The sequence below is a fragment of the Natator depressus genome, chromosome 7 (genome assembly GCF_965152275.1).
Source record: "Natator depressus isolate rNatDep1 chromosome 7, rNatDep2.hap1, whole genome shotgun sequence".
NCBI classification, from domain to species: domain Eukaryota; kingdom Metazoa; phylum Chordata; order Testudines; family Cheloniidae; genus Natator; species Natator depressus.
Window position 1 is genome coordinate 45,330,219 of NC_134240.1, and position 26,216 is coordinate 45,356,434.

The 26,216-nt window shown below is 42.9% G+C and overlaps 1 protein-coding gene across 6 annotated transcripts in view; it reads left to right on the forward strand.

The window, feature by feature from the left end:
• Nucleotides 1-26,216, forward strand: part of DOCK3 (dedicator of cytokinesis 3) — a 628,721-nt gene that overhangs the window by 531,426 nt on the left and 71,079 nt on the right. For all 6 annotated transcript variants that reach the window (XM_074958290.1, XM_074958294.1, XM_074958289.1 and 3 more), the window contains exons 26-32: nt 2,870-3,016; nt 6,909-7,007; nt 10,595-10,689; nt 14,261-14,336; nt 14,995-15,095; nt 15,378-15,436; nt 18,813-18,961. In XM_074958290.1, coding sequence (XP_074814391.1) covers nt 2,870-3,016; nt 6,909-7,007; nt 10,595-10,689; nt 14,261-14,336; nt 14,995-15,095; nt 15,378-15,436; nt 18,813-18,961 — 726 coding nt within the window. The remainder of the gene's footprint in view (nt 1-2,869; nt 3,017-6,908; nt 7,008-10,594; nt 10,690-14,260; nt 14,337-14,994; nt 15,096-15,377; nt 15,437-18,812; nt 18,962-26,216) is intronic.

Sequence of the window (26,216 nt, forward strand, 5' to 3'; positions counted from 1 at the left end):
TTTTGAAATGTGCACTGTAGTTCTGTAAGTTTGAATGGGATGAAAGAAATGATAAAATAAAGCAATGTTCCCACAGAACTTAGGGGAATAGAAGTTGGTCCCACTGTGCCACGGAGTACACAGGTGTCTCAGTAGGGATTTATATTAGGTCTGTCAAGCAACTAAAAAACATTAATCGCAATTAATTGCAGGATTAAATTAATCGTGCTTAATTGCACTGTTAAACAATAGAACAACATTTATTTAAATATCTTTGGATGTTTTCTACATTTTCAAATATATTGATTTCAATTACAAAACAGAATACAAGTGTACAATGCTCACTTTATTTTTATTAAAAATATTTGCACTGTAAAAAATAAAAGAAATTTTTCAATTCATCTAAGACAAGTACTGTAGTGCAATCTCTTTATTATGAAAGTTGAACTTACAAATGTAGAATTGTGTCCAAAAAAACTACATTCAAAAATATAAAAAAAGAATAACTTTAGAGCCTACAAGTCCACTCAGTCCTACTTCAGCCAATCGCTCAAACAAGTTTGGTTACAATTTGCAGGAGACAATGCTGCCCGCTTCTTGTTTACAGTGTCACCTGAAAGTGAGAACAGGCATTCGCATGGCACTGTTGTAGCTGTCGTTGCAAGACATTTATGTGCCAGACGTGCTAAAGGTTCATATGTCCTTTCATGCTTCAGCCACCATTCCCGGACATGCGTCCATGCCAATGATGGGTTCTGTTCAATAACGATCCAAAGCAGAATGGACCAATGCATGTTCATTTTCATCATCTGAGTCAGATGCCACAAGCAGAAGGTTGATTTCCTTTTTTGGTGGTTCAGGTTCTGTAGTTTCCACATCTGAGTGTAGATCTTTTAAGACTTCTGAAAGCATGCTCCACACCTTGTCCCTCTCAGATTTTGGATGGCACTTCAGATTCTTAAACCTTGGGTCGAGTGCTGTAGCTATTTTTAGAAATCTCACATTGGGACCTTCTTCACGTTTTGTCTAATCTGCTGTGAAAGTGTTCTAAAACGAACATGTGCTGGGTCATCATCCGAGGTGGATATAACTTGAAATATATGGCAGAATGTGGGTAAAACAGAACAGGAGACATACAATTCTCCCCCAAGGAGTTCAGTCACAAATTTAATTAATGGATTTTTTTTTAGATGAGCATCATCGGCATGGAAGCATGTCCTCTGGAATGGTTGCCAGAGCATAAAGGGGCATACAAATGTTTAGTATATCTGAGATGTAAATACCTTGCAACACTGGCTACAAAAGTGCCATGCGAATGCCTGTTCTCACTTTCAGATGACATAAACAAGAAGCAGGCAGCAGTATCTCCTGTAAATGTAAACAAACTTGTTTGTCTTAGCGATTGGCTGAACAAGAAGGACCGAGTGCACTTGTAGGCTCTAAAGTTTTACATTGTTTTGTTTGAATGCAGTTATGTAACAACAAATCTACATTTGTAAGTTACACTTTCACAACGAAGAGATTGCACTACAGTACTTGTATGAGGTGAATTGAAAAATACTATTTCTTTTGTTTATCATTTTTAGAGTGCAAATATTTGTAATCAAAAATATAAAGTGATCACTGTACACTTTGTATTCTGTGCTGTAATAGAAATCAATATACTTGAAAATGTAGAAAAACATCCAAAAATATTTAATAAATTTCAATTGGTATTCTATTGTCTAACAGTGCAATTAATCACAATTAATTTTTTAAACAATTTTTTGAGTTAATCGCGTGAGTTAACTTTGATTAATCGACAGCCCTAATTTATATCTTTTGATGTGTTCCAATATCCTTCTATCAGGGAGGGAAGAGGTGAGAAGTCACATATTATAACATTGCAGTCATATGACAGTGTCTGCTATGTAGGGCGATGTTTATTTTCTGCCTCCGAACCTCCATCTCCAGGAATCTCTTTTGGTAACTGTCAGGGTTCCTTCCCCAGTCTGAACTCTGGGGTACAGATGTGGGGACCTGCAGCTTAGGTTAAAGCTTCCCCAAGGCACAGATTCCTTTCTTGCCTTGGGATCGCTGTCACCACCAAGTGATTTATCAATCAATCAGGGAAAGGAACACTTGGAGTCCTGTTCCCCCCAAATATTCTCCCAAGCCTACACCCCCTTTCCTGGGGAAGGCTTGAGCATATATCCTCACCAATTGGTTACAAAGTGACTACAGACCCAAACCCCTAGGTCTTAGAACAATGGAAAAATCAGTCAGGTTCTTAAAAAGAAGGATTTTATTTAAAGAGGAAAAAGGTAAAAGAACCACCTCTGTAAACTGAGGCTGGTAGTTAATCTTACAGAGTAGTAGAAAATTCAAAGAGCACAGAGGAACCCCCTCTAGCCTTAGTTTCAAAGTTAGAACAAAACAGGGATAAACCTCCCTCTAGCAAAGGGAAAATTCACAAGTTGAGAAAACAAAGATAAACTAATACGCCTTGCCTGGCTGTTACGTACAAGTTTGAAATATGAGAGACTTGTTCAGAAAGATTTGGAGAACATGTATTGATGTCCGGTCCCTCTTAGTCCCAAGAGCGAATGGCCACAGAAACAAAGAACCCAAAACAAAACTTCTCCCCCCACCAGATTTGAAAGTATCTTTTGTCCCCATTGGTTCCTTTGGTCAGGTGCCAACCAGGTTACTTGAGCTTCTTAACCCCTTACAGGTAAGGAGGAATTTAGGCTACTCCTATGGTTATGACAGTAACAATTCTTCCTGAGCTTCTCTAAAGTTATCAGAGTCCCATCATGAAGGCCGTTCCTGGCGTGATTGGAGCTGCACATTTGGCTTGCCATTTCTGTCCTCAGCTACTAATTGTCTGTTTTCTTACTGCTCACTGTAGGAGGCAGATGTAGTGGAGGAGGTTGAGATGATGGTGGAGAGCCTCCTGGATGTACTTTTACAGACTCTGCTTACTATCATGAGTAAATCGCAGTCTCAGGAGGCGGTAAGAGGGCAGCGTTGCCCGCAGTGCACAGCCGAAATCACTGTTAGTAACTAACAATCAGGTTCTATTTCCTGCTTCTCTAACGTTCAGCTCCCTTTATCCCACTCCCTCACAACCACCTACACCTCATTACCATCTCTCCTGCATGAACGATCACAGCTTTCTCTCCTTCCCTTCCCACTCATGAAACCATTCCTTCCACTCTGAAAAAAATTGGTCACAGTGCACTAGTCAGTCTGCTTCACGTTTACGTCAGCAACTGATGGGGCCCAGGAAGCTTTCCTGGTTGCTATAGTTACTGTCTTGGATTACATTTGACGTTATGATTGCAAATCATCATTTGGTAGTCTTTGGCATATGCCAATTAGGTGATGATTTAGAGCTCCACCTCTAAATGGGCACCAAAACAACATTGGGAATATCATGATTCCTCACCAGCAGGCCAGTGCCATTCACTTCAGTACCTGGAGAGATTCTGCTCAACTGATCCACACTTATCACTTCCCACAAATGAAACAGGTGCATCCTTCTGGAGAAGGAAACAACAGATAGGAAATCGAGTGTGTTGCTGAGCTGGGTGGGAGGAAAGGAGCAAAGAGATGAATATAGAACCAAACCTGATCTTTTCAAAGGGTGCTAATAAGCGTACAGCTGGCCCAAATTATTCAGCAGCATGGGATAAAGAGAGAATGAGAATTCTTCCTGGTCTTTCACAAAAGGAGGGGGGGAAAGGATAAAAATCCCATCCAGCCTTCTCCCTTCCTGGACTCATTGCACTACATATTCTATCCTAACCCTATTTTTACTTGATTCAAACACTGAGCAGATATCAGCGCCACTTGTGTTGTCAATCTGTTCTCCAAAACGCTTTCCATCCAGTGTTAATTTTCTTACAAATTGGCTGGGAATTTGAGTGGGTTGTGCAGGTAGATGTACAGTCAGTGCCTCCACACTAGGAATAAAGATGTTTCCTAACATCTTGTTAGCTATAATGCAGTAAGAAAACATGAGGTAAATTCCTAATGAAGACAAGGCAGTTTGTAGGGGCGAGTCTAGGTTTTACCTTCACTTGCTAACATGTGCTAATAAAGTTTGCGGATGATACAAAGCTGGGAGGTATTGCCAATTTAGAGAAGGACTGGGATATCATACAGGAGGATCTGGGTGACCTTGTAAACTGGAGTAATAGTAATAGGATGAAATTTAATACTGAGAAGTGTAAGTTTATGCATTTAGGGATTAACAACAAGAATTTTAGTTATAAGCTGGGGACGCATCAATTAGAAGTAACGGAGGAGGAGAAGACCTTGGAGTATTGGTTGATCATAGGATGACTATGAGCCGCCAATGTGATATGGCTGTGAAAAAAGCTAATGCTGTCTTAGGATGCATCAGGAGAAGTATTTCCAGTCGGGATAAGGAGGTGTTAGTACCGTTATACAAGGCACTGGTGAGACCTCACCTGGAATACTGTGTGCCATTCTGGTCTCCCATGTTTAAGAAGGATTAATTCAAACTGGAACAGGTACAGAGAAGAGCTACTTGGATGATCCGAGGAATGGAAAACTTGTCTTATGAAAGGAGACTCAAGGAGCTTGGCTTGTTTAGCCTAACTAAAAGAAGGTTGAGGGGAGATATGATTGCTCTCTCTAAATATATCAGAGGGATAAATACCAGAGAGGGAGAGGAATTATTTAAGCTCAGTACCAATGTGGACACAAGAACAAATGGATATAAACTGGCCACCAGGAAGTTTAGACTTGAAATTAGACAAAGGTTTAACCATCAGAGGGGTGAAGTTTTGGAGTAGCCTTCCAAGGGAAGCAGTGGGGGCAAAAGATCTATCTGGCTTTAAGATTAAACTTGATAAGTTTATGGAGGAGATGGTATGATGGGATAACATGATTTTGGTAATTAATTGATCTTTAACTATTCATGGTAAATAGGCCCAGTGGCCTGTGATGGGATGGGATCTGAGTTACCCAGGAAAGAATTTTCTATAGTATCTGGCTGGTGAATCTTGCCCATATGCTCTGGGTTAAGCTGATCGCCATATTTGGGGTCGGGAAGGAATTTTCCTCCAGGACAGATTGGAAGAGGCCCTGGAGGTTTTTTGCCTTCCTCTGTAGCATGGGGCACAGGTCACTTGCTGGAGGATTCTCTGCTCCTTGAAGTCTTTAAACCATGATTTGAGGACTTCAGTAGCTCAGACTATTGGTGAGAGGTTTATTGCAGGAGTGGGTGGGTGAGATTCTGTGGCCTGCGTTGTGCAGGAGGTCAGACTAGATGATCATAATGGTCCCTTCTGATCTTAGTATCTATGAAAAAAACACTACAACTGTCTTTTCTTACTATGATTTACATTCTTTTACTTACATCTGTTAGCTAACACATGTACCTGTAAGAACACACCTTTTTCTTAGTAAAGACAAAGTATTAACGTTAAGTGGAGTAGCTCAAAAAAGTTTATAAACATTCCCAAGCACATGGGCAGCTACCTGAGTCCATCTGAAAAATGAACTTGCCCAGGAAACCCCCAGATATAAAATCTCTTCAGAAACATTCTTCATGAACATTCATATTTAGCACAGTATCTGTAATATGTGACACAAGATTAGGTACTTCTTATAAAATCTTTGCAATTGTTTAAAAATAAATTGTTTCAATGGCTTAGAGACACAATTGCTACAAGGAGACATGTTTGGTAGTCATAGCAGGGAACTAGTAAGGTGGAGACAGATACCATTCCTGACTGCTACTGACTTGCAACGTTACCTTGGACACAATGCCTCACCCCTTTATGCTGTACTCTTCAAATGTGTACAAGTGGGTGTAGCGGGGTGGGACTCACCCATGTGGTGCCTCCTGCTGGTCATCCAGGGAATTAGCATTCCAGCCTCCAGAGCTCCCTCTGCAAGCCGGTGTCCCTCTTGCCGCTGGGCCCCTAGTCCCTCCTGGACCCCAGTGCCCCCTTTCACACCTGGGTGCTGCCACCTGCAGTACCCCACACCGATCTGGGTCTCCCCTTCCCAGGGAACCACCAACTCTCTACCCCCACCTCACCTCAGTCTATGGCCACTGCCAGTCATCACCTAGCCCCCATTTCCTGGGGCCAACTGCAGTGTAAGCACCACTCATCATAGGCAAGGGGAGATTGGACCTGCTGCCTCTGCCTACCCCTTGGGTTGCCCTCTGCAATCCCAGCATCTATTTAACCTTCCACTAGGCGTGCAGCCTGGGGGTTTCCAGGCCGGAGTTCCCCAGCTCCTCTAGCCTTCCCCCAGCCCTGCTCCACCTCAGGTACCTTGGTATACTCCCAGCAGCCAGGTCCCTCCCTCTCAACAGGCCAGAGAGAGAGTCCTTCTGCACCTGGCTTCACTGGCTTTTATAGGGCCAGCTGGGTCTGTTTGGGGCATGGCCACAGCTGAGGCTGCCTCCCAATCAGCCCAGCTTTTCTGCTGCCCTAGCCCTCTCCCAGGGCTGTTTTAAGCCCTTCCAGGCAGGAGCGGGTGACCACTTTGCTACAGTGGGGATTTTTACTCACCTTTGTAAAGCGCTTTGAGAGGCTATGGTGAAAGGAACTATATAACAGCAAAGTATTATTTACTATGTAAGACCTTGATTTCAGAGCAGCTTCACTTCTCCTACATACTAGGAGAGAGAGAGACCCCTTGACTGTCAGTATTGACCATTTAAACTCTGATATTTGTAATAAGTCCTATGAAAGCTGAGCCTCTGAGATTTTTTGCTATGTATTAACAGGAAATAGAGATCATTTGTCATACAGTATTTTTAATCTCTGCACATGAGCTTTTCTTCCATATGCATTGGTGCCATTTCAGACCCCACCTTTTATCTCCTACCTCAGGTTGAATTTTACATCTAAAAAATACTTTGATTGTCTGGACTGAATAATTCTTCATTTACTTGACAGGGAGAGTATGTGTCCTGTCTCTTGTCTCTGCTTCGTCAAATGTCAGACACTCATTTTCAACATTTACTGGACAACTTCCAGAGCAAGGATGAGCTAAAGGTAGGACGTAACATCATGGTTTTTAGAAGCAGCTATTAAATATTACCCTCAGAAATCAGATAGATGACAGTGCAGAAGGTGTTTTCACTTACTCTACTGAGCATCCACATTCACTACAGATATAGTCACTATTTGTTTCATATACTTAGTTTATTATTATCAGAGAAAAGGATGGTCCAGTGGTTAGGACACTAACCTAGGAGTTGGGAGTCCCTACCTTTATCCCAGGCTTCCGGTGTGACCTTGAACAAGTCACGGAAGGTATGTCTACATTGCAAAGAAAAACCCATGGTGCCGAATCTCAGAGCCTGGTTCCTTTGGCTTGTGCTCATGGGACTCGGAGTGCGGGCGTAAAAAGAGCAGTGTAGACATTCACGCTTGGGCTGGAGCTGAGGGGGAGGGTCTCAGACCCTGGACTCCAGTCAGAGCAGGAACATCTAAATTGCTCTTTTAAGCCCAGCAGCCCAAGTCCTGCAAGCCCAAGTCTGTTGACCCAGGCTCTGAGACTGTGCTGCAGGTTTTTCTCTGCATTGTAAATATACCCAGAATCTCCCTGGTATGTCTACACTGCAGCTCGGAGTTGTGATTCCCAGTGTGGTTAGAAGAAAATGAGTACTTGTGGCGCCTTAGAGACTAACTAACAAATGTATTTGAGCATAAGCTCTCACCCTGAGTTAGTGGAGTGTGGCTCTTGTGGCACTAGCAGTGGCTCAGGATAGCTGCCCAAGTCTGAGCCTGCCCAACCTCCTGGGTCTGTGCTCAAGTGACTAACCTGAGCCAGCGCCGCAACTTTCACACTGCAATTTTTAGTGTGCTAGCACGAATCTGTCCACCCGCACTGGGAATAACACCTCTCAGCTGCAGTTAGTCATACCCATAGCACTTCCCTACCTCATGGCAGTGGTGTGAGGATAAATACATTAAAGATAGCAAGATGTTCAGATCATGTGATAATAGGGAGCAGATAAGTACCTGGGATAGATATCATTATGGTACTTTGTGGAACATAGCCTGAACTACAGACTAGTAGTCTGTACAGACTAGAAAATCCAAAGTAGTTTATTCTGCAACCTATTGAAGGGCATGGAATATACATAGGAGCTCACTTAAGAAAAGGTTTGAAGTTTGTTCTTATGTCAAAAGATAATTATATTCCAAGGCTGACTTTTTGCATACCAAGCAGAGAAAAGTCAACAGCAAATTTTAGCTTGGTCTGTTAGAGTAGTGGCCAGCCTACTCTACCTGGTATGCTTCAACAAGCTCCCCAAATTCCCATTTGTGAGTGGTGACCTAAATCATAGCTATTATGAAGATTACGAAGAGAGAGTTGCTTAGTACACAGTTTATGTACCCTCACTGGTGGCTTCCCAACCATTATCTGTTTTGAGGCGTCCATCTCAAAGGGAGAGAAGCCTATCTGTTACCTTCGCATCAGTATGAAGGCAGCATGTCTCAGATCACAGTAAATGGCTCTGAAGTGCAGATTAACTTCAAGAAGCAATACATAAATCTGATGGAAGTAACAGTTATGCTGCCACTTTCCTTTCACAGTATGATGATGGGGTTATATACAAAATGTTTTTGTGGCTAGTGTGACAGCTCAGTAATAGAGTGAATAGTAATACCAAACTGACACCATGGTAGAAACCTGTTAAAACACTGAACAAACAAGGTGGAACAGGATCTGAAGTGCTTTTGGAAGAGGTTGTCAACTTCCAATTATTGTATATACCAATGAAAATGTATCCTGAGAAAGGCTGGGTGGCTCAGAGATACAGACTTTGGGATAACAGAGCCTCTTACCTCTAGGTTGCTAGGTTGAATGGAGCACAAATTGGTAGTGATCTAAAGTTAACTTTTGATGACTTTTTCAATAGTGCACATGATAAGAGTTGGCACTCTCATACTGAGTCTTAAGTAGACATGGAATATACATAGGAGTAGAGCTTATTGGAAATTTTTGTGGAATTTTTAACAGAAAATTCTGGTTTCATCATAATTGAAATATTTCTGAAAAAGTTGTCAGTTTTGATAAAAATTCTCTCAAATTTCAAAACAAACAAATATCATTTCAGTACATCTTTGTTTTAAAATTTAATTTCAGGTTTCAAAATTTTGCTTTGGAATTTGAATTTTTGCTTTGAAATTTCAAAATTTCATTTTGAATTCTATTTTATTTGTACCTGGTTTTATTGGTACATTATTTTTATATTATGTTATGTCAGTAGTATTGCACATTATGCACTGTAGCTACTGACTCATAATATTATATAATTGTTTAAATATTCTATTTTTAATATATTTTTTAAAATCTTAAAGGGAAGCTACTAAGATGTTTCAGTCAGTACTAAGAAGCAGCTGCCTTTAATGATATTTACTACATCTACATGTCATGAAATAATTAAATATAATAAAAATTTAAAAATCAAATCAAATCAAATTTGAAACAAAGTTTTGAAATTCAAGAATAAAAAAACAAGCTTCCAAAACAAAACTGAGAAATCCAAATTGAAATTTCAAAATTAATGTCTTCCAAAACTGTATTTTTTGGGGTTGGGGGGAATTTCGGGTAATTAGGAAATTTCAAAAATATTTGTTTTCTACCTGAATCAGAAGAAAGGAGTTTTGAAATTTCCCAGAAACCAGAAATTCCAAGTTTTGACCAGCTCTACTGAGAAGTTCACTTAAGAAAAGTTTTGAAGTTGTTCTCACCTGACATCACAAATACCACTGTCACAGCTGGCAACCTTCTTGATAGTCTCAGTAAAAAGATCTGTGATTAAATTGGCTATGGAGATAGAGATTGAATTATGCTGGTGTAACAACAATAATGTATACCCCTTTTATGGGTTAAGAGAGGATTACTGTTATATAAAAGTGAAAAATGAGGCAGATAGTGAGTTGCTAAGTGATTTATTCAGAGTCAAAAAGTAAGTCATTGGCAGAGCCAGGATTTGATCTCAGGAGTTTTTCCTCAATCCTTTGCTCAGGACTGCTAGACCACTCTTCTTTCTCCCTTAGGTTTCTTTGCATGATAGACACATACACTCTCTCTCTCTCTCTCTCTCTCTCTCTATCTCTGAAGTGGTCCTTTTAGAAACAGACATCGGGGTGGGATGCCTTTAGCAAGTCCTTTCTTCTTCATTATAAATGGGATCTTATATTACCATATTACATAACCTATAAAATAATTTATTTTTATTCATTTTTTTATTTTATTACAGGGGTGCCTAGAACCATGAAAACATACCCCTTTTAATATAAATTAAATAAATAACAATTCCTCCAAAAGGCACACTGGGAACTCAGACCAGAATTCTGCATGACACTACCGAAATGTCATATGGAATAAAGTAAAATAAAGTGCTGCACTGTAAGCTTTAAAATATAGGAGAGTGCCCCTGCTGAAAACAACTGTATCTGTCTCATTCCCATACATGCTGCTTCCATGTCCTGAGCTATGTAGCCTAGTGACACAGGGATCAAGCAAGGAAAACATAATTAGCTTAATTGTCTTGGCTGTGGCTAGGAAAGTACATTTGCCTACAGCTGCCACTGCTTATTATTGTCTTTTTTCTGTGTATTAGGAGTTCCTGCTGAAGATTTTCTGTGTGTTTCGAAATCTAATGAAGATGAGTGTCTTTCCTCGGGACTGGATGGTGATGAGGTTGCTCACCAGCAAGTGAGTATGGACATGTTTAAAGCACTGAAAGTTTGTATGAGAACTCTGGGGGTACTCTACATTAGGGCTTCTCAATCCCAGAGAAACAGTGTGTTTTAGTGGATTGAGGGGTGGGACTCTAGGCAGGAACTCTTCCTGAGTACTAATCCTGGTTCTGCAAAGTTACTTAAGCTATCAGGGCCAAGTTAGGGCTTCTGTCAATGAATGATCACTTTCATGTACAAGTTTTACATGCTACCAGTGGGCACACATACTATAGAGTTAATACTATAAATCGCTCTTTTTTCACGAAAACCAAGTGCAAATAGGCTTCCTGTATGTAAATTCTATCACTTATGCACACAAGTGATAGTGAGCTAAAATGATCTGCCCAAAGTTGGTCACATATGGAGTTTATTTACCCCTTTGAACATCTGCCCCTTTGTCTGTTTTCCCATCTGTAAAGTTTCGGTAATTGCTTTGCTTAGGTCCATTGCTTTGAAGACAGGCAATGCTCTTTAAGTGCCGAGTAGACACCAATTCCAGTTATCTATGACTGTATCCACAAGTACCCCACAAATCCTTCCCTGACTGAGGGAGGCATGGTTTCCTCTTGCCATGTGATAAATGCACTTCGTCAATAGTCTGAGTTGCAAGGAGGGATAGCCAAAAAGACTGGCTCTGCCATTTCAGCCAAGTTACTAAAATGGAAGGAGCTGCTGAGGTATACATAGCTCTTGGATATGTAGTGCTTATGGTCTTAATTTTCCTTTTACCTACATTGTTACCTCTCTGGCTTAATCATAGAATATCAGGGTTGGAAGGGACCTCAGGAGGTCATCTAGTCCAACCCCCTGTTCAAAGTGGGACCAATCCCCAATTTTCCAGATCCCTAAATGGCCCCCTCAGAGATTGGCTTGCTAAACCCAAAGCTCTGAGTTCAATGCTCAAACCACTGAGCTATCCTTTCCCCACCTCTTCATTGTGTCTCAATTTAAAAAACAGCAACAAAACTCACCAAGGAGTTTTCTCGCAGTTTGTGCCTGGTGCACTGCCTTGGGCTACTGCTCCTAGCAGAACCAGCATCCCTACAGGCTCTAAACATGCTCTTTGGGTGAAAGACCAGAGCAACTCAGCTTAGATCAGTGGTGGACAGGACCGGCTCTAGGCACCAGCAAAGCAAGCACGTGCTTGGGGTGGCACAATTCCAGGGGTGGCGTTCCGGCCACCGGTTGGTTTTTTTTTTTTTTGTTTCTTTTTTGCTTCGGCAATTGCTGGGGTGGCAATTTTTTTGCTTGGGGCAGCAAAAACTCTAGAGACGGCCCTGGTGGTGGACTCAATTTTTTTTAGAAAAGGAGGGGCAGACCACAGTCCTTACACCAGATGACAAAGTATCAGATTGAAATCATTATTTCTTGATTATGCAGTTGTCATTTGGGCTTGAATTTATTTAGTTTTGTTTTTTATTTTTGCCTTGTCAAGCTTTTTCTGTTTTTTTTAGGAGGTAGCAGCAGCAGGCTGAGAGCCAGGATTATACCCAGAGGCTGGGGTTACCTACTAGTGTCTCATTTTATTAGCTAACCTAACTGTAGCATCACAGTTGACTAACTGAAGTACTGGAGGGGTCCACATTGCAAGATGATGTCATGGACCTCTTCCTGAAGGCTGATTGGTCAGCTGTTGTTGTTAGGGGGCTTATTGCTTCACCCACTTACTTCCCTGGTCCTTCTCACATGAACAGAGAGCAACAATACCCAAAGTCCAGAGGTGCAAACAATTCGATGTTTATTGGGGTGAACTTCCAGCAAGCATGATTCCAGTTTCCTTCCTTATTGTCCCCCTGCCCAGCTCTGACACCACAGAGCCTTACACCTGTGTCCCTGTTCCCATTCCTGCCCTTAGCCTAAACATGATTCCAATTTCCCCACCCCCATTCCCTGTTCCCATTTCCCCCTTTAACAAAACATGATTCCAATTTCCCCACCCCCTTTCCCCATTCCCTGTTCCCATTTCCCACCCACCCACTTCCTGATTGACTGCAGACTATATAGTAAAACTTGAGTTCTGCTTAGCTATACCTTAACCAATCATTTTCCTGAAATTTAACTAACCAATCCTAACATATTGTAACATGATTATGTAACCAATTACATCCCACCACCTCAATTAGTTTACACCCAGCAAAATTAATTATACAGCAGACAGGAACAATCACAGAACCAGACAGAGATTATACAGACAAACAATAGCAAAGTGGGAACTATATTGACAAAACAATACAGAAGTGAGGATTTCACATCCCAGCTAGTGATAAGTGAGTTCTTGCCAGACAGGATGCTATCAAACTAAGTTTCCTTTTACATTTTCTAGGCACTTCCCTTTCTCTGGAGGCGATAGGCACTATCAGGACAGGAGTGTATTCCTAACAGCCCAATAGCACCTTATTTCAATGTGACTAGTTTGGAATGGGAGGAGGTGACCCGTCGCTTCCCAGCTTATGGCTGCCTCTGTTGCTTAGCCAAAGATCTTAGCCTAAGCATAGGGCCTCAGACTGTCACAGTAAGAGAAGGACCTTACACTGGCAGACAGTGATTTTGATTCTTTCTTTTATACCTCTAACTAGCCAAGTGATAAGAATACACTTAAATTCTTAGAGTATAGGCCTTTACAGACAGGCCTGAATATCTATATTATAACAGTGGTGTTGTATGCTCTGTGAGTTCACAGTGCTAATGAGAAGTGAAAGAAGTAGCTATAAATGTTGTGAACCCCCAGGTTACATGCTGTACTACAGGACAAGAGAAATCCATATAAAGTAAAAAAGACCTGGTTACCTAGATAACCTCATCCTGCTGGCACCGCTTAGCTGGAAATCTCTTCAGGTTGAAATAAGGTGCATTTATCAATGTCACTGAAAGTATCACATGAATGAGATGCTGAGCTTTAGCCTATTTCTTTTTTATACCAAAGCAAATTAGACTTCGTTAATTCTTGCATGTTGTTACATGATTTATTCCCATTTAATTAAAGGCATTTCGTAGAATATCAGGATTGGAAGGGACCTCAGGAGGTCATCTAATTCAACCCCCTGCTCAAAGCACCTACAAAAATATTTACGTTTCCCAGTGAACCCAGAGCTTACAAAATATTACCCAAAATGTACAGAGGAGATCAATTTACAGCAAAGTCCAAAAACTGTAGAGGATTGTGCCTCCCTGATTTTTGATTAAAGAAATGCACAGAAACAAAAATAAATAAGTTATGTTTGTTCTTTTATTTATTAACTGCAGTACTGAACTTTTCAAAATAAACTCATCAATTACAAAGATACTCTTCGGTTTCCAATATCTACAATAGTTCAGAAAAACATATTTGTGAATTCTGCCTTGCATTATTTAATTTGAAGTCTTTGTTAAAAAAAAAAAAAACCACAGTGACCTTTATGGTGATATCTAGAAATGACTGCATAAAGAAAGAGTGCCAAAATGCATTTTGAAATATAACAGAAAGCACCAGTGCTCAGAGCCATTCAAAAACTCTCTGAATGTAATTTGTACTGCAGATTGAAAAGGATCTTTTTTTTTAATTATAGTATCATAGTTACCACAGTCCAGTACCTGTCTTCTGCCCTGCACAAGAACTTCACAGAAACAGACTTTGATTTTAAGGTAAGGATTGAGATCTAGAAAATTTTATGACAGCCTTTAAAACCAGCAGCAATGCAGGAACAGTGGCTACTCTATGTTAATAGATTATGTTCACTATGTTCATTAGCTCAGAAAATAAACTAGCTGATAGAGACAGTCATCAAACTCTGCTGAGGCTTTGACTGAACTGGAAAATCCCAGAAGAGCAGAAGCGTTATGAATTCTAATGGTACGAAAAGTGAGACTGCTTGCATTGGCTAAAGTCAAGAATGTATAGTGTCTAATGTAATTCAAAGCACGCTCTATGTTGTGGTTTAGCGTATGAAAATGTGTTCACTAGGAATATTTGAAACTGCCAAACTCATTTCACTTTTGGCCTAATGCAGAGTTGAATTCAGGTGTCAAGAGGTGAAAGGCCTATGTCTGAAGCCCCACCACTCCCTTGCTGCTGGATTCTTTTAATTGTCATTCCCTCCAGTATTTGTATAATTCCTGGCACTGATTTAACTTAGTTTATTATTACATCTGGTTTATTGAGACATAATTACCTATTTTCCTCTGACTTAAGGTGGAACAACCTGATGCCTTCTGTAAAATGTAAACATGGCATGTATGTTTGTGTTCAGAACTTGTTCTGCCTTTGGACTGTCATGTGTTTAATTTCCTTCCTGTTTTCTAGGTGTGGAACTCCTATTTCAGCTTGGCAGTTCTGTTTATAAACCAGCCAAGCCTGCAGCTAGAAATTGTCACTCCAGCTAAGAGAAAGAAGATTCTGGACAAGTAAGAATATGATCTCCTTGCCTCCAAAACTCTGATTTTTGACATAACCTCAAAAGTAGGACGTAGGTTTTTATCACAAAACCCCATACATTACAGGCAGTGAGAGGAATCATCCCAGAAAAATCATACGTAGAGGTCATAGGACAAGTATGCAACAATTTGATGAATCCCCTGGTGTTCTTAAAAAGTATAACCTTGGTTTAAATATTGATTTAATTTCATTAGATCACCAACTTGCTGTATTTTGTCCCATTAAGGGATTGTCTATGCCGTCTCTTTCAGATACGGCGACATGCGAGTGATGATGGCATATGAGTTGTTCAGCATGTGGCAGAACCTGGGTATGTCTCTTTGTCTCCTGTTCTCCTCCTAATCACCAAAACTAAAGTTGTTTAAGAATTGCATTACTAATATTCAGCTTTAGTGCTGTGACACCACAGAGCTTATGCTGGGTCTTGTTTCTTCAGGAATTTTCAACTAAAAAAAATGACTTTCTGCATAGCTCTATGGGGATATTTTTCTCATTTGAAATAACTCATTCCTATGAATTTGAATACTTTACTCTCAAATCTTATAGTGACGGTTTCAACAGCTTTTCTTTGGTATTCCCAGATGATGTACTGCATTAGCATTTGGAAATCCATGCTGTTGTGCCGCAATCTAGTCTAGTACTTGAGATACGGTTGTACACTCTTGACTTTAATCTGGTCTATGACTGCATCGCTGAAACGAAACCTTTACAGCTGTGTCCAATTTCATCCATTTGCAAATGGTACAACAGAACAAGTCAGGGTGATGCAGAATTCTAAAAGTGCACAGCTAGCGATCATGTACAGAAGAGACATGCAGTAAAGTGCATATTTATGAGTGCTTTATTAATGTGTCTGATAAGTATAATAACAAATTCTCTAAAAAGAAAAGGAGGACTTGTGGCACCTTAGAGACTAACAAATTTATCTGAGCATAAGCTTTCGTGAGCTACAGCTCACTTCATCGGAATGCATCAAGTACTCCTTTTCTTTTTGCGAATACAGACTAACATGGCTGCTACTCTGAAACAAATTCTCTGTTACTGGTTAAAAAAACACAAAAGTTTGCCACAATTATCCAATAGTTGTTACACCAGTTGTAATAGACTTTACATTTCTGTAAGTCATTTGAGTTTGTACCACGTGATATTTTGATTGACACTGGAATGTTACTAAATCAATACAGCATATATTGAATCTGCTAAAACTAGCTAACTGATAGCTCACAAAATGTGATTGTAAATGGGGAAGCATAATCAGGCAAGTGTGTTCTTAGTGTGGCCCCACAGAGATCATTTCTTGGCCCTATGCTATTTAACACATTTATCTGTCTGGGAAGAAAACATACAATCATTCCTGGTAAAGTTTGTGGATGACACAAAGATTGGGTAGTAAATAATGAAGAGGATAAGTCACTGCTACAGAATGATCTGGGTCACTTGGTGAACTGGGTGCAAGCAACAAGTAAGCTTTTAATGTGGCTACATGTAAATCCTACATCTAGGAACAAAGAATGTAGGCCTTACTTCTAGGATGGGGGAATTCTGTCCTGGCAAGCAGAGACTCCAAAAGTACTTGGGGGGCATGGTGGATAATCAGCTGAACAAGAGCTCCCAGAGTAAAGCTATGGCCAAAAGCGCTAATGTGTTTCTTGATTATTAAAAAACAGGGAGTGTTGAATAGGAGTAGAGGGGTTATTTTACCTCTATATTTGGCACAGGTGCAACCGCTACTGGAATATAGTGCCCATTTCTGGTGTCCAAAATTCATGAAAGACATTGATATTGATTGGAGAGGATTCAGAGAAGAGCCACAAAAATGATGCAAGGATTGAAAACATGCTATATAGTGAAGGACTCAAGGAGCTCAATCTGTTATCTTAACAAAGATAATATTAAGGGGTGACTTGATCTCAGTCTATAAGAATCTACTTATGGAACAGGTAACAGAGGGCTCTTCAGTCTGGCAGACAAAGGTATAACAAGGTCTAATGGCTGGAAATTGCAGCTAGATAAATTCACCCTAAAAATAAGGCATAAATTTTTAACAGCGAGGGTAGTTATCCATTGGAACAATTTACCAAGGGTTGTGGTGGATTCTCCATCACTGCCAATTTTAAAATCAAGATTGGATGTTTTTCTAAATGATATGGTCTAGTTCAAACAGGAATTAATTCAGGGAAATCCTGTGGCCTGTGTTATACATGAGGTTAGATTAGATGATCACAATGATCCCTTCTGGCCTCCTTATAATCTACAAAACTATGAATTGTGCTTATTTCTGATCTAAATAACATCTTTTGGTTGAAGTGAGCTGGGGTGCAGCATAGCATCTGATGACATGTGCCACATCACATTGGCAGGGAATGTATCACATTGACTTCACTGTATTAGTTATGTTAGAAACACACTTTGCTTCTCATTATTTGTCTGAAAAGTAGATAGCAATATTCATGAAATTGTTAACAGGCTTAAACAAATGTCACATGCAGCTTAAAAGACAAAATCTAGTATGTCTAAATTGTAATCATCCCGATCACGATTTTGAGGAATATACCAAAGTGTCTGCTTTATGCTTCACATGCAGAATAACAGAAATGAAATAAGAAAAGGAATACTTGTGGCACCTTAGAGACTAACAAATTTATTTGAGCATAAGCTTTCGTGAGCTACAGCCGGATGAAGTGAGCTGTAGCTCACGAAAGCTTATGCTCAAATAAATTTGTTAGTCTCTAAGGTGCCACAAGTACTCCTTTTCTTTTTGCGAATACAGACTAACACGGCTGCTACTCTGAAACCTGAGAAATGAAATAGGAGTTTTAATATTGCAGAGTTAATGACATATGCTCTCCATAGGGATTAAAGTTATTATCTCTTTAAATCAAAATCATTCTTTTCTGCTTTTCCTGATTTGTTTATTTCTCTTTTCCTACCCCTGCCTTTTTGCAATTGTGGGACCACCTAAGAGGCTGATTAATTTACTAGAGGAAAACCTCCAATATGTAGGTGTATGTTGGATTCTCAATTTAATCTGAAAGATAATTTTGTGGAGAAATGATATCTCAAAACAATATTGCCCTATCAATGTTTTTTTCAGATAATTTTGTTTTATTTACTAAAGTTTTACAGTGGAAGCACACTATAAAAATAATTGCTAACAATGCTGTATATTTCTGCTACCTAGAGGTGACACTGTTTGGTTCAAAGTCAAGGTCCTTGTCCATTCAATTGCAAATTTCATACCACTAAGGTTAAGCAACTCTAAAAAGTCTAAAGGACCTGTAGCTGATCCATTAAATACTATTGTCACAGTTCCTTTGAAAAATCCCTTTCTCCTTAGGAGCCAGAGCCTCCAAAACGGCAGTGGAATCTCTCCATCTTCTCTGGCAGAATTAATGCATCTGACACATAAAGGTGAAGCAGATGTTGAATGAGTTTCCCTGTAGGATCTGCAGTTTCTGCTAAATGTAAAGATTAATTAATGTAAAGATAACCAGGCAGACTTCACCATGGAAAACTTAAAGTACCATTGATTTGATAATTTTTGGAGAAAGAACCTGTTTGCTTCTTTAGGCTTAATGCAGGGACAAGTTGCATGTGTCTTTACCATATAGTCTCACCTTCTTCTCAACAGGGAATAATAAAAAAGGAAGGCTTTCATCAAATGTAAATTGCTTTGTGTTGCCCAGGTGAACATAAAATTCACTTTATTCCGGGAATGATTGGCCCCTTCCTTGGTGTCACACTGGTCCCACAGACAGAGGTCCGCAACATCATGATCCCCATCTTTCATGACATGATGGACTGGGAGCAGAGGAAAAATGGCAACTTCAAACAGGTGATACGGTTTTTCAGGCTCTTGCTATATCCTCTCTGTTGTTCTGCCCTTCTGCAACACTGCACTAGAAGTACTGATAGTTTGTTTCTGAATGTGAGGGAGCAGTTGACGTGGATGGATGGATGGATAGATAGATAGATACTAGTTAAAAAGTAACATCCTTTACAACACTGCTACCAAAGTCCCACCATTATATGAACATTTCCATAAGGCATTTTCTCCTATTAATACAGAACACAGTGTTGCACTCACTGCACAGGGAGCAAGGGAAAGTGGATTCTCCTTCCTAATGGTAAAAACAATGGATGCTTCTAAACCATATGTGATGAGGTATTCTAGTGCTTGCAGTGTTTTACTAGAAGTCAAGACTCCTATTCCTGGCCCTGCTGCTAACTTTTTGTATGACCTTGGGTTAGTCACCTAGGGCCAGATTTGTAAAGGTATTTAGTTTTCCCATCTGTACAGTGAGTACCATGTGATTAATAAAAATACATAGAGTGCTTTGAAATCTTTGGATGAAATACCCTGTATGGCTTTATGTGCATTGAGACTTTTTAATAATTTTCCTACCATTGGCCTATCAAAAGTGCATCTCCACAGATGCTAGCTACAATGAGAGTGTAGCCTGATGTCTGGTTTTTTGTCTTTTAAACTATAAGCCCTCTGAGGCAGGCATTTTCTTATCCGTGGCACATATCTTGCAAACACTTAAACACATGATTGAATTCAAGCCCATGAGTAGTCCCGTTGATCTCAAAATTTACTAATACATGTTTACTAATGATAATAATAATTTTTTCAGGATTTAGCTTATTGTTATGATTACTATTTACTAACAAAATCTACATTTTGTAGCAAAAGGCATCCACTTTAAAGAAGAGGGAAAAAATCAATAAAGGCACATTGCATTGAATGTAAAGAAATGCCACTTTACACTCTAAAGGGACTTAGCAAAAGGCTACGTTCTCCTCCTTGCTCTTCTTTATGGCAACTGACCCATGTCATAGTAAAGTGTATCGTTATGGTCAGAAACTAAACTGAAAATGTGCACCTTGTTAATACACACACCTACTCTCTGTGACTCTTCTGGAGCTTAGGCTAGTGGCACAAATAAATGTTTTCTGCTGTGAGTACTGGAAAGCCAATGTGCTGTAATGATGGTAGAGCAAATGTGTTTTATTCTGTCTCATGCTCCATCAACAAAATTGTCAAGTGAGTTATGATTCCAGAATCTTTGTTAGTGATCGCTAAAGCAAGAAAAAGCACTGCTTAGTGTTTTCCCTAACTTGGCTTATTATTATGCATCACAATTAAAAAGAGTGATCAGTTGGGTGAACAATAAACCATCTTTCTCTCCTCCCCGCCCCCCGACCCCGAGCCTTTGGCTTCCTGCTCCCAGCTTCTACTCTCCTAGAAGGTTTCATTCCTGCTGACAAAAACTTCTGCCCGCAGGTCTCTGAGATTAGGGCGCTTACCTCGGAGCCTCCCTATACGGTGTTTTACAAGGACAAGGTCCAGCTGTGACTGCATCCAGCTTTCCCTGCCCAAGATAGCTTCAGTTTCGTACAAGCCTGGACATATACTTACCTGTCTTCTTTCCAAAATCTCATAAGTCAGAAGAGGAGTGAAAATTACACTCTCTGGACGTCAGGATCGCACTAGCCTGTTACACTGAAAGGACCAAGCCATTCCGTAAGTCGACACAGTTGTTCGTTGTAGTGGCGGACAGGATGAAAAGTCTTCCAGTGTCCGCCCAAGAGAATTTCATCATGGATTACCACCTGCATCCTTTTCTGCTATGATCTGGCTAAAGTGCTTCCACCGGCGATTGTAACCGCCCACTTGACTAGGGCACAAGCCTCGGCAACAGCCTTCCTGGCCTAAGTGCCGAGTCAAGATATCTGCAGGGCCACTGGTTGTCCATCCACATGTTTACGTCTCATTACGCACTCCCCCAGCAGGTCCATGACAATGCTGGTTTTGGTAGACCAGTGTTGCAAGCCGCACGACTGTGAACTCTAAGGATACTGCCTGTGAGTCACCTAGAATGGAATTGACATGAGCAAGCACTTGAAGAAGAAAAACAGTTACCTACCTTTCGTAACTGTTGTTATTTGAGATGTATTGTTCATGTCCATTCCATTATCTGCCTTCCTACCCCTCTGTCGGAGTTGCCGGCAAAAAGGAACTGAGAGGGTGTAGGGCTGGCAATGCCTATATACCGTCGCATGAGCGCAGCACTCCAGAGGGCACCACAGCCAACCCTACGGATACCGCTAAATCAAAAATCTCTGACGACTGTGCATGTGCATGCGCACACATCTAGAATGGAATGGACGTGAGCAATACAGCTTGAAGAACAACAATTCTTCTTCAAGTGCTTGCTCATGTCCATTCCATATTAGGTGTGTGTGCTTGCCACATGCACCAGTGCCAGAAGTTTTCCCTCAGCAGTATCCGTGGGGGACCGGCTCTTGAGCCCTCTGGAGTGGCACCCGCATCGCATGGTATAAGGGGCGCCGCTGGCGCCTCCCACCCTCAGTTCCTTCTTGTCGCCAGTGACGGTGCTGGAATATCTGCTGCTTTGGCTAGCGTTGTTTCGTTCTTTGTTCTTGCAAACTTTGAAATCCTGTAAAATAGTTATATATAGTTAGTAGTTTCTTAGTTACCTTTAGTAGTAGTTCTCAAACTTTTCGTTAGTCACAAATGGGACCCAGACAGGGGTCAGGACATGCCACAGTCCCCAGGCTTTAAGCCCTGCGATTGCTGCAAACAGTGTATGCCCATCATCAATCCACATATCAGCTGCCTAAGGTGCTTAGGTGAAGGGCACCTAAGTGACAAGTGCTGTATCTGCAAGTCCTTCAAACCTAGGACGAAGAAGGAGCGCAATATCCATCTAAGAGCACTCCTAATGGAGTCGACACTCACTCCAGCACCAGAGCAGCGGTCTGACTCCACACCAAGCACCATGGCCTCCATGTGCAGTGCTCCCCAGGCGCTGTCCACAAGCTGGCACCGGTCTCCTTCCATGGCTTCAGTCAAGAAACCAAAAAAGACTGTGAGGGGAAGATCTCCTACCCCTGGCAAGGGAAAGGAAAGGGCAGGGGGCGAGCCAAGATCCGTGCCAGGCAACTCAACATCCCCCTTGGGAAGTCGGGCCCCAGCTCAAGTCGAGTGGTGCAGGCCATCCCATGCTTTGCCTGCGGCTCCAGATAGCAGTTCAGGCCCCAGCCAGCATCAGGTGACATCGATACCTGAAGCCCTTCAAGCAGCTCAGGAGATCCTGATGCTCCCAGTGCCACCCTCACCAGCTCCCATGGTACCCTGGTCTTGGGGAAAACCCGCGTTGGGATCTATCCGCGTGTCCCTGCCTCAGCGGTACCATTCCCCATCGAGATGGACATCCCGCTAGTGTTTGCCCGCCTGCAGCCACCATGCCTCGGCACTGGAGAGGCAGGCTCAGCAGAGCCTTCTGCAGTCCCCACACAGGGGACACCGGTCGAGGGACTCGAGTCGTACGTCGCCGGTAGATAGGCTCAGACCCTCTGAGGCACAAGCCTCGCAGCAAGAACTCCGGGACCAGCCCCAACTATCTCCAAGGGCTCGTTACCAATCCCAGGACCGATCAAACACGGGATACTGCCGATCACCGGGCCATAATGGCCCATCTCCAAAAGGAAGGTCGCCCTACTCAGGACGATCCTCCCGGCAACTGGCCCATAGTAGCTCACGGTCCCTTTCGGGTTGTCCACCGAGGCCCAGCAGTCTATGCAGGACCTACCCTTCGATGGCCGGACCCTATTTGCAGAGCAAACAAACAGCAAATTGCATGGCCTCAAGGACTCCCACACCACCCTGAAAACCCTGGATCTCTACGTCCCAGCCCCGGCGCGTAAGGGGTTCAAACTGGAGCAGCCGCAGGGCCAGGGGAGCCAGCCTCAGCAGGACCAGCCCCATAAATGAGCCAAAAGCTACAAGTGCTGCCCGAGCCACCCGCCTCCACCCTCTGCCCAGTCGGGCTCGACCCATAATAAGCAGGGGGCCAAATGCTCATTTTGAGGCTGCGTCCGAGGGTGACCTAACAGATTATTCCCCAGACCCATCTTTCCCAGTGTTCTCCAACCACCTTTCTCTCTTCCTACCTGCCTGGACAGCTATAACCTCAGATGGAAGGGTCCTCAGCACAGTGGAACAGGGTTATACCCTCCAGTTCCTTTCTACCCCCACCCCTTCCCACCCGCCTTCCCCATCCCTCTTCAGGGACCCCTCTCATGAGAGTCTCCTCACGCAGGAGGTAAAGGGGTTGCTACAACTGGGTGCGATGGAAGAAGTTCCTCTCGAGCACTAGAACAAGGGTTCTATTCCCAGTACTTTTTAATCCCAAAGGCTGAGGGTGGTCTATGGCCCATCTTGGACCTGCGAGACCTCAACAAGTACCTAAAGAAGCTAAAGTTCTGCGTGGTCTCTCTGGCTTCTATTATCCCCTCCCTGGATTCGGGAGACTGGTATGCCGCCCTCAACTTGAAGGATGTATACTTCCATATGGCGATCTTTCAAGGACACAGACACTTCCTCCAGTTTATGGTGTGGCCCCACCACTACCAATTTGTGGTCCTCCCGTTCGGCCTGGCTACAGCACTGAGGGTGTTCACCAAGTGCATGTCGGTGGTAGCAGCTTACCTCAGGCGCCGAGGTATCCAGATCTACCCAGACCTTGATGACTGGCTCATCAAGGGCAGCTCCAGGTCTCGAGTGCAAAGGGATGTCACGGTGCTTCAAGCTATGTGCCGCTCTCTGGGTCTACTGGTAAATGACAGAAAGTTGATGTGCGTGCCAGTGCAGAGGATAGAGTTAATTGGCGCGGTCCTCGACTCGACCTGTGCAGGACGTTCCTGCCGCTGGAAAGGTTCCACACATTGACGAACCTCATTGCGGAAGTCTCCACATTCCCTCTGACTAGAGCCAGGGTCTGTCTGTGCCTGCGGGGCCATATGGCAGCATGCACTTACGTGGTCCGCTATGCCAGGCTCCGGATGCGGCCCCTGCAACAGTAGCTGCCAATGGTCTATTCCCCGTCCTGAGACACCCAGGAAAAGATTGTTACCATTCCCTAGGTGATACTTACCTCGCTGAGGTGGTGGACCAACCACAGAACAGTCCTGGAAGGGGTTGGGACCTCAGACCTCGGCTGGGGAGTGCATATTGGTGTCCTCTAGACTCAGGGAATGTGGTCCCTGGACGAAGCACGGTTACACATAAACATCAAAGAGCTCTGAGCAGTCCGGTTGGCATGCGGAGTCTTCTTGCCCCACCTGTTGGGCAAGTTGGTACGAGTCCTGACGGACAACACACCCTCAATGTTCTACTTTAGAACAGGAAAGGGGGAGCACGCTCGTTGGCTGTCTATCAAGAGGCTCTCTGTCTATGGGACTTCTGCATCGGCCACGAGATCCACCTGGAAGCTTGTCACCTTCCCGGCATCAGAAATACGCTGGCGGACCAGCTCAACAGGGAGTTCTCCTCTCACCACAAGTGGTCACTCCATCCAGAGATAGCCTGAATGATCTTCCAAAGGTGGGGAACGCCCCAAGTGGACCTGTTCACTACCAGACAGAACAGGAAATGCCACTGGTTTTGTTCTTGGCAAGGTTTGAGCAAGGGCTCCCTCTCCAATGCCTTCCTCCTGTCGTGGTCAGGGAGCCTGACCTGCTGCGTTCCCTATGCATTCCCTCTGATTCCACTCATCAGCAGGGCCCTGGCAAAGATCAAGAGAGACAAGGCACAGGTCATCATGATCGCCCTGACATGGCCTCGCCAGCACTGGTTCAGCATGCTCACGAGCCTGTCAGCGGCCCCTCCCTGGCCCCTGCCCAACCGACCAGACCTGCTGTCACAGGACCACGGTCGACTCCTGTACCCAAACCTCTGGTCCCTCCACCTCTTGGTATGGACGCTGTGTGGCTGAACCCGGAGGAGCAGACCTGTTTGGAAGGAGTCCAACAGGTCCTCCTGAAAAATAGGAAGCCCTCAACTAGACTGACTTACCTGGCCAAGTGGACAAGATTTTCCCGCTGGGCATCCGAACGGGGCATCTCTCCCTCACGTTTCTCCATACAGGCTGTCCTGGACTACCTTCTCCATTTGAGGAACCAGGGCCTGGCACACTCTTCCATTAGAGTGCATCTCGCGGCCATCTCCGCTTTTCACCTGCCGATCCAACGACTGTCGGTGTTTTCCCATAACATGATGGTCAGATTCCTGAGAGGGTTTGGGAGACTCTTCCTGAAAGTACGGGCTCCTGTCCAGCAGTGGGAACTTAACTTGGTCCTCTCTAGGCTCATTGGCCCGTCCTTTGAGCTGCTGGGTTCCTGCTCCTTTTCCCACTTGTCATGGAAGGTCGCGTGCCTGGTGGCGGTGATGTCAGTGAGACGGGTCTTCGAAATTAAAGCCTTGACCTCAGAAACTCCATACGTGGTGTCAAGGTTCCTTCCCCACTCTGAACTCTAGGGTACAGATGTGGGGACCTGCATGAAAAACCCCCTTAGCTTATTTTTATGAGCTTAGGTTAAAACTTCCCCAAGGTACAAACTATTTTACCTTTTGTCCCTGAACTTTATTTCTTCCACCACCAAGCGTCTAACAAATATAACAGGGAAAGAGCCCACTTGGAAACGTCTTTCCCCCCAAAATCCCCGCAAGCCCTACACCCCCTTTCCTGGGGAAGACTTGATAAAAATCCTCACCAATTTGCACAGGTGAACACAGACCCAAACCAAGAATCTACATTCCATTCAGCACAACTTATTTTATCAGCCATTTAAACAAAACAGAATCTAACGCATATTTAACTACATTGCTTACTGACTTTTTACAGGAGTTCTGACCTGCATTCCTGCTCTGGTCCCGGCAAAAACAACACACAGACAGAGAGAACCCTTTGTTCCCCCCGCCCCTCCAGCTTTGAAAGTATCTTGTCTCCTCATTGGTCATTTTGGTCAGGTGCCAGCGAGGTTGTCTTAGCTTCTTAACCCTTTACAGGTGAAAGGGTTTTTCCTCTGGCCAGGAGGGATTTAAAGGTGTTTACCCTTCCCTTTATATTTATGACACATGGTCTTCTACAAAGATAAAGTTCAGTTGTGGCCCTACCCAGCCTTCCTGCCAAAGGTGGTCTCCACCTCCTATATGAACCAGGACATCTTCCTCCCAGGGTTCTGTCCCAAACCGCACAAAACCAGTGAAGAGAGGCATCTTC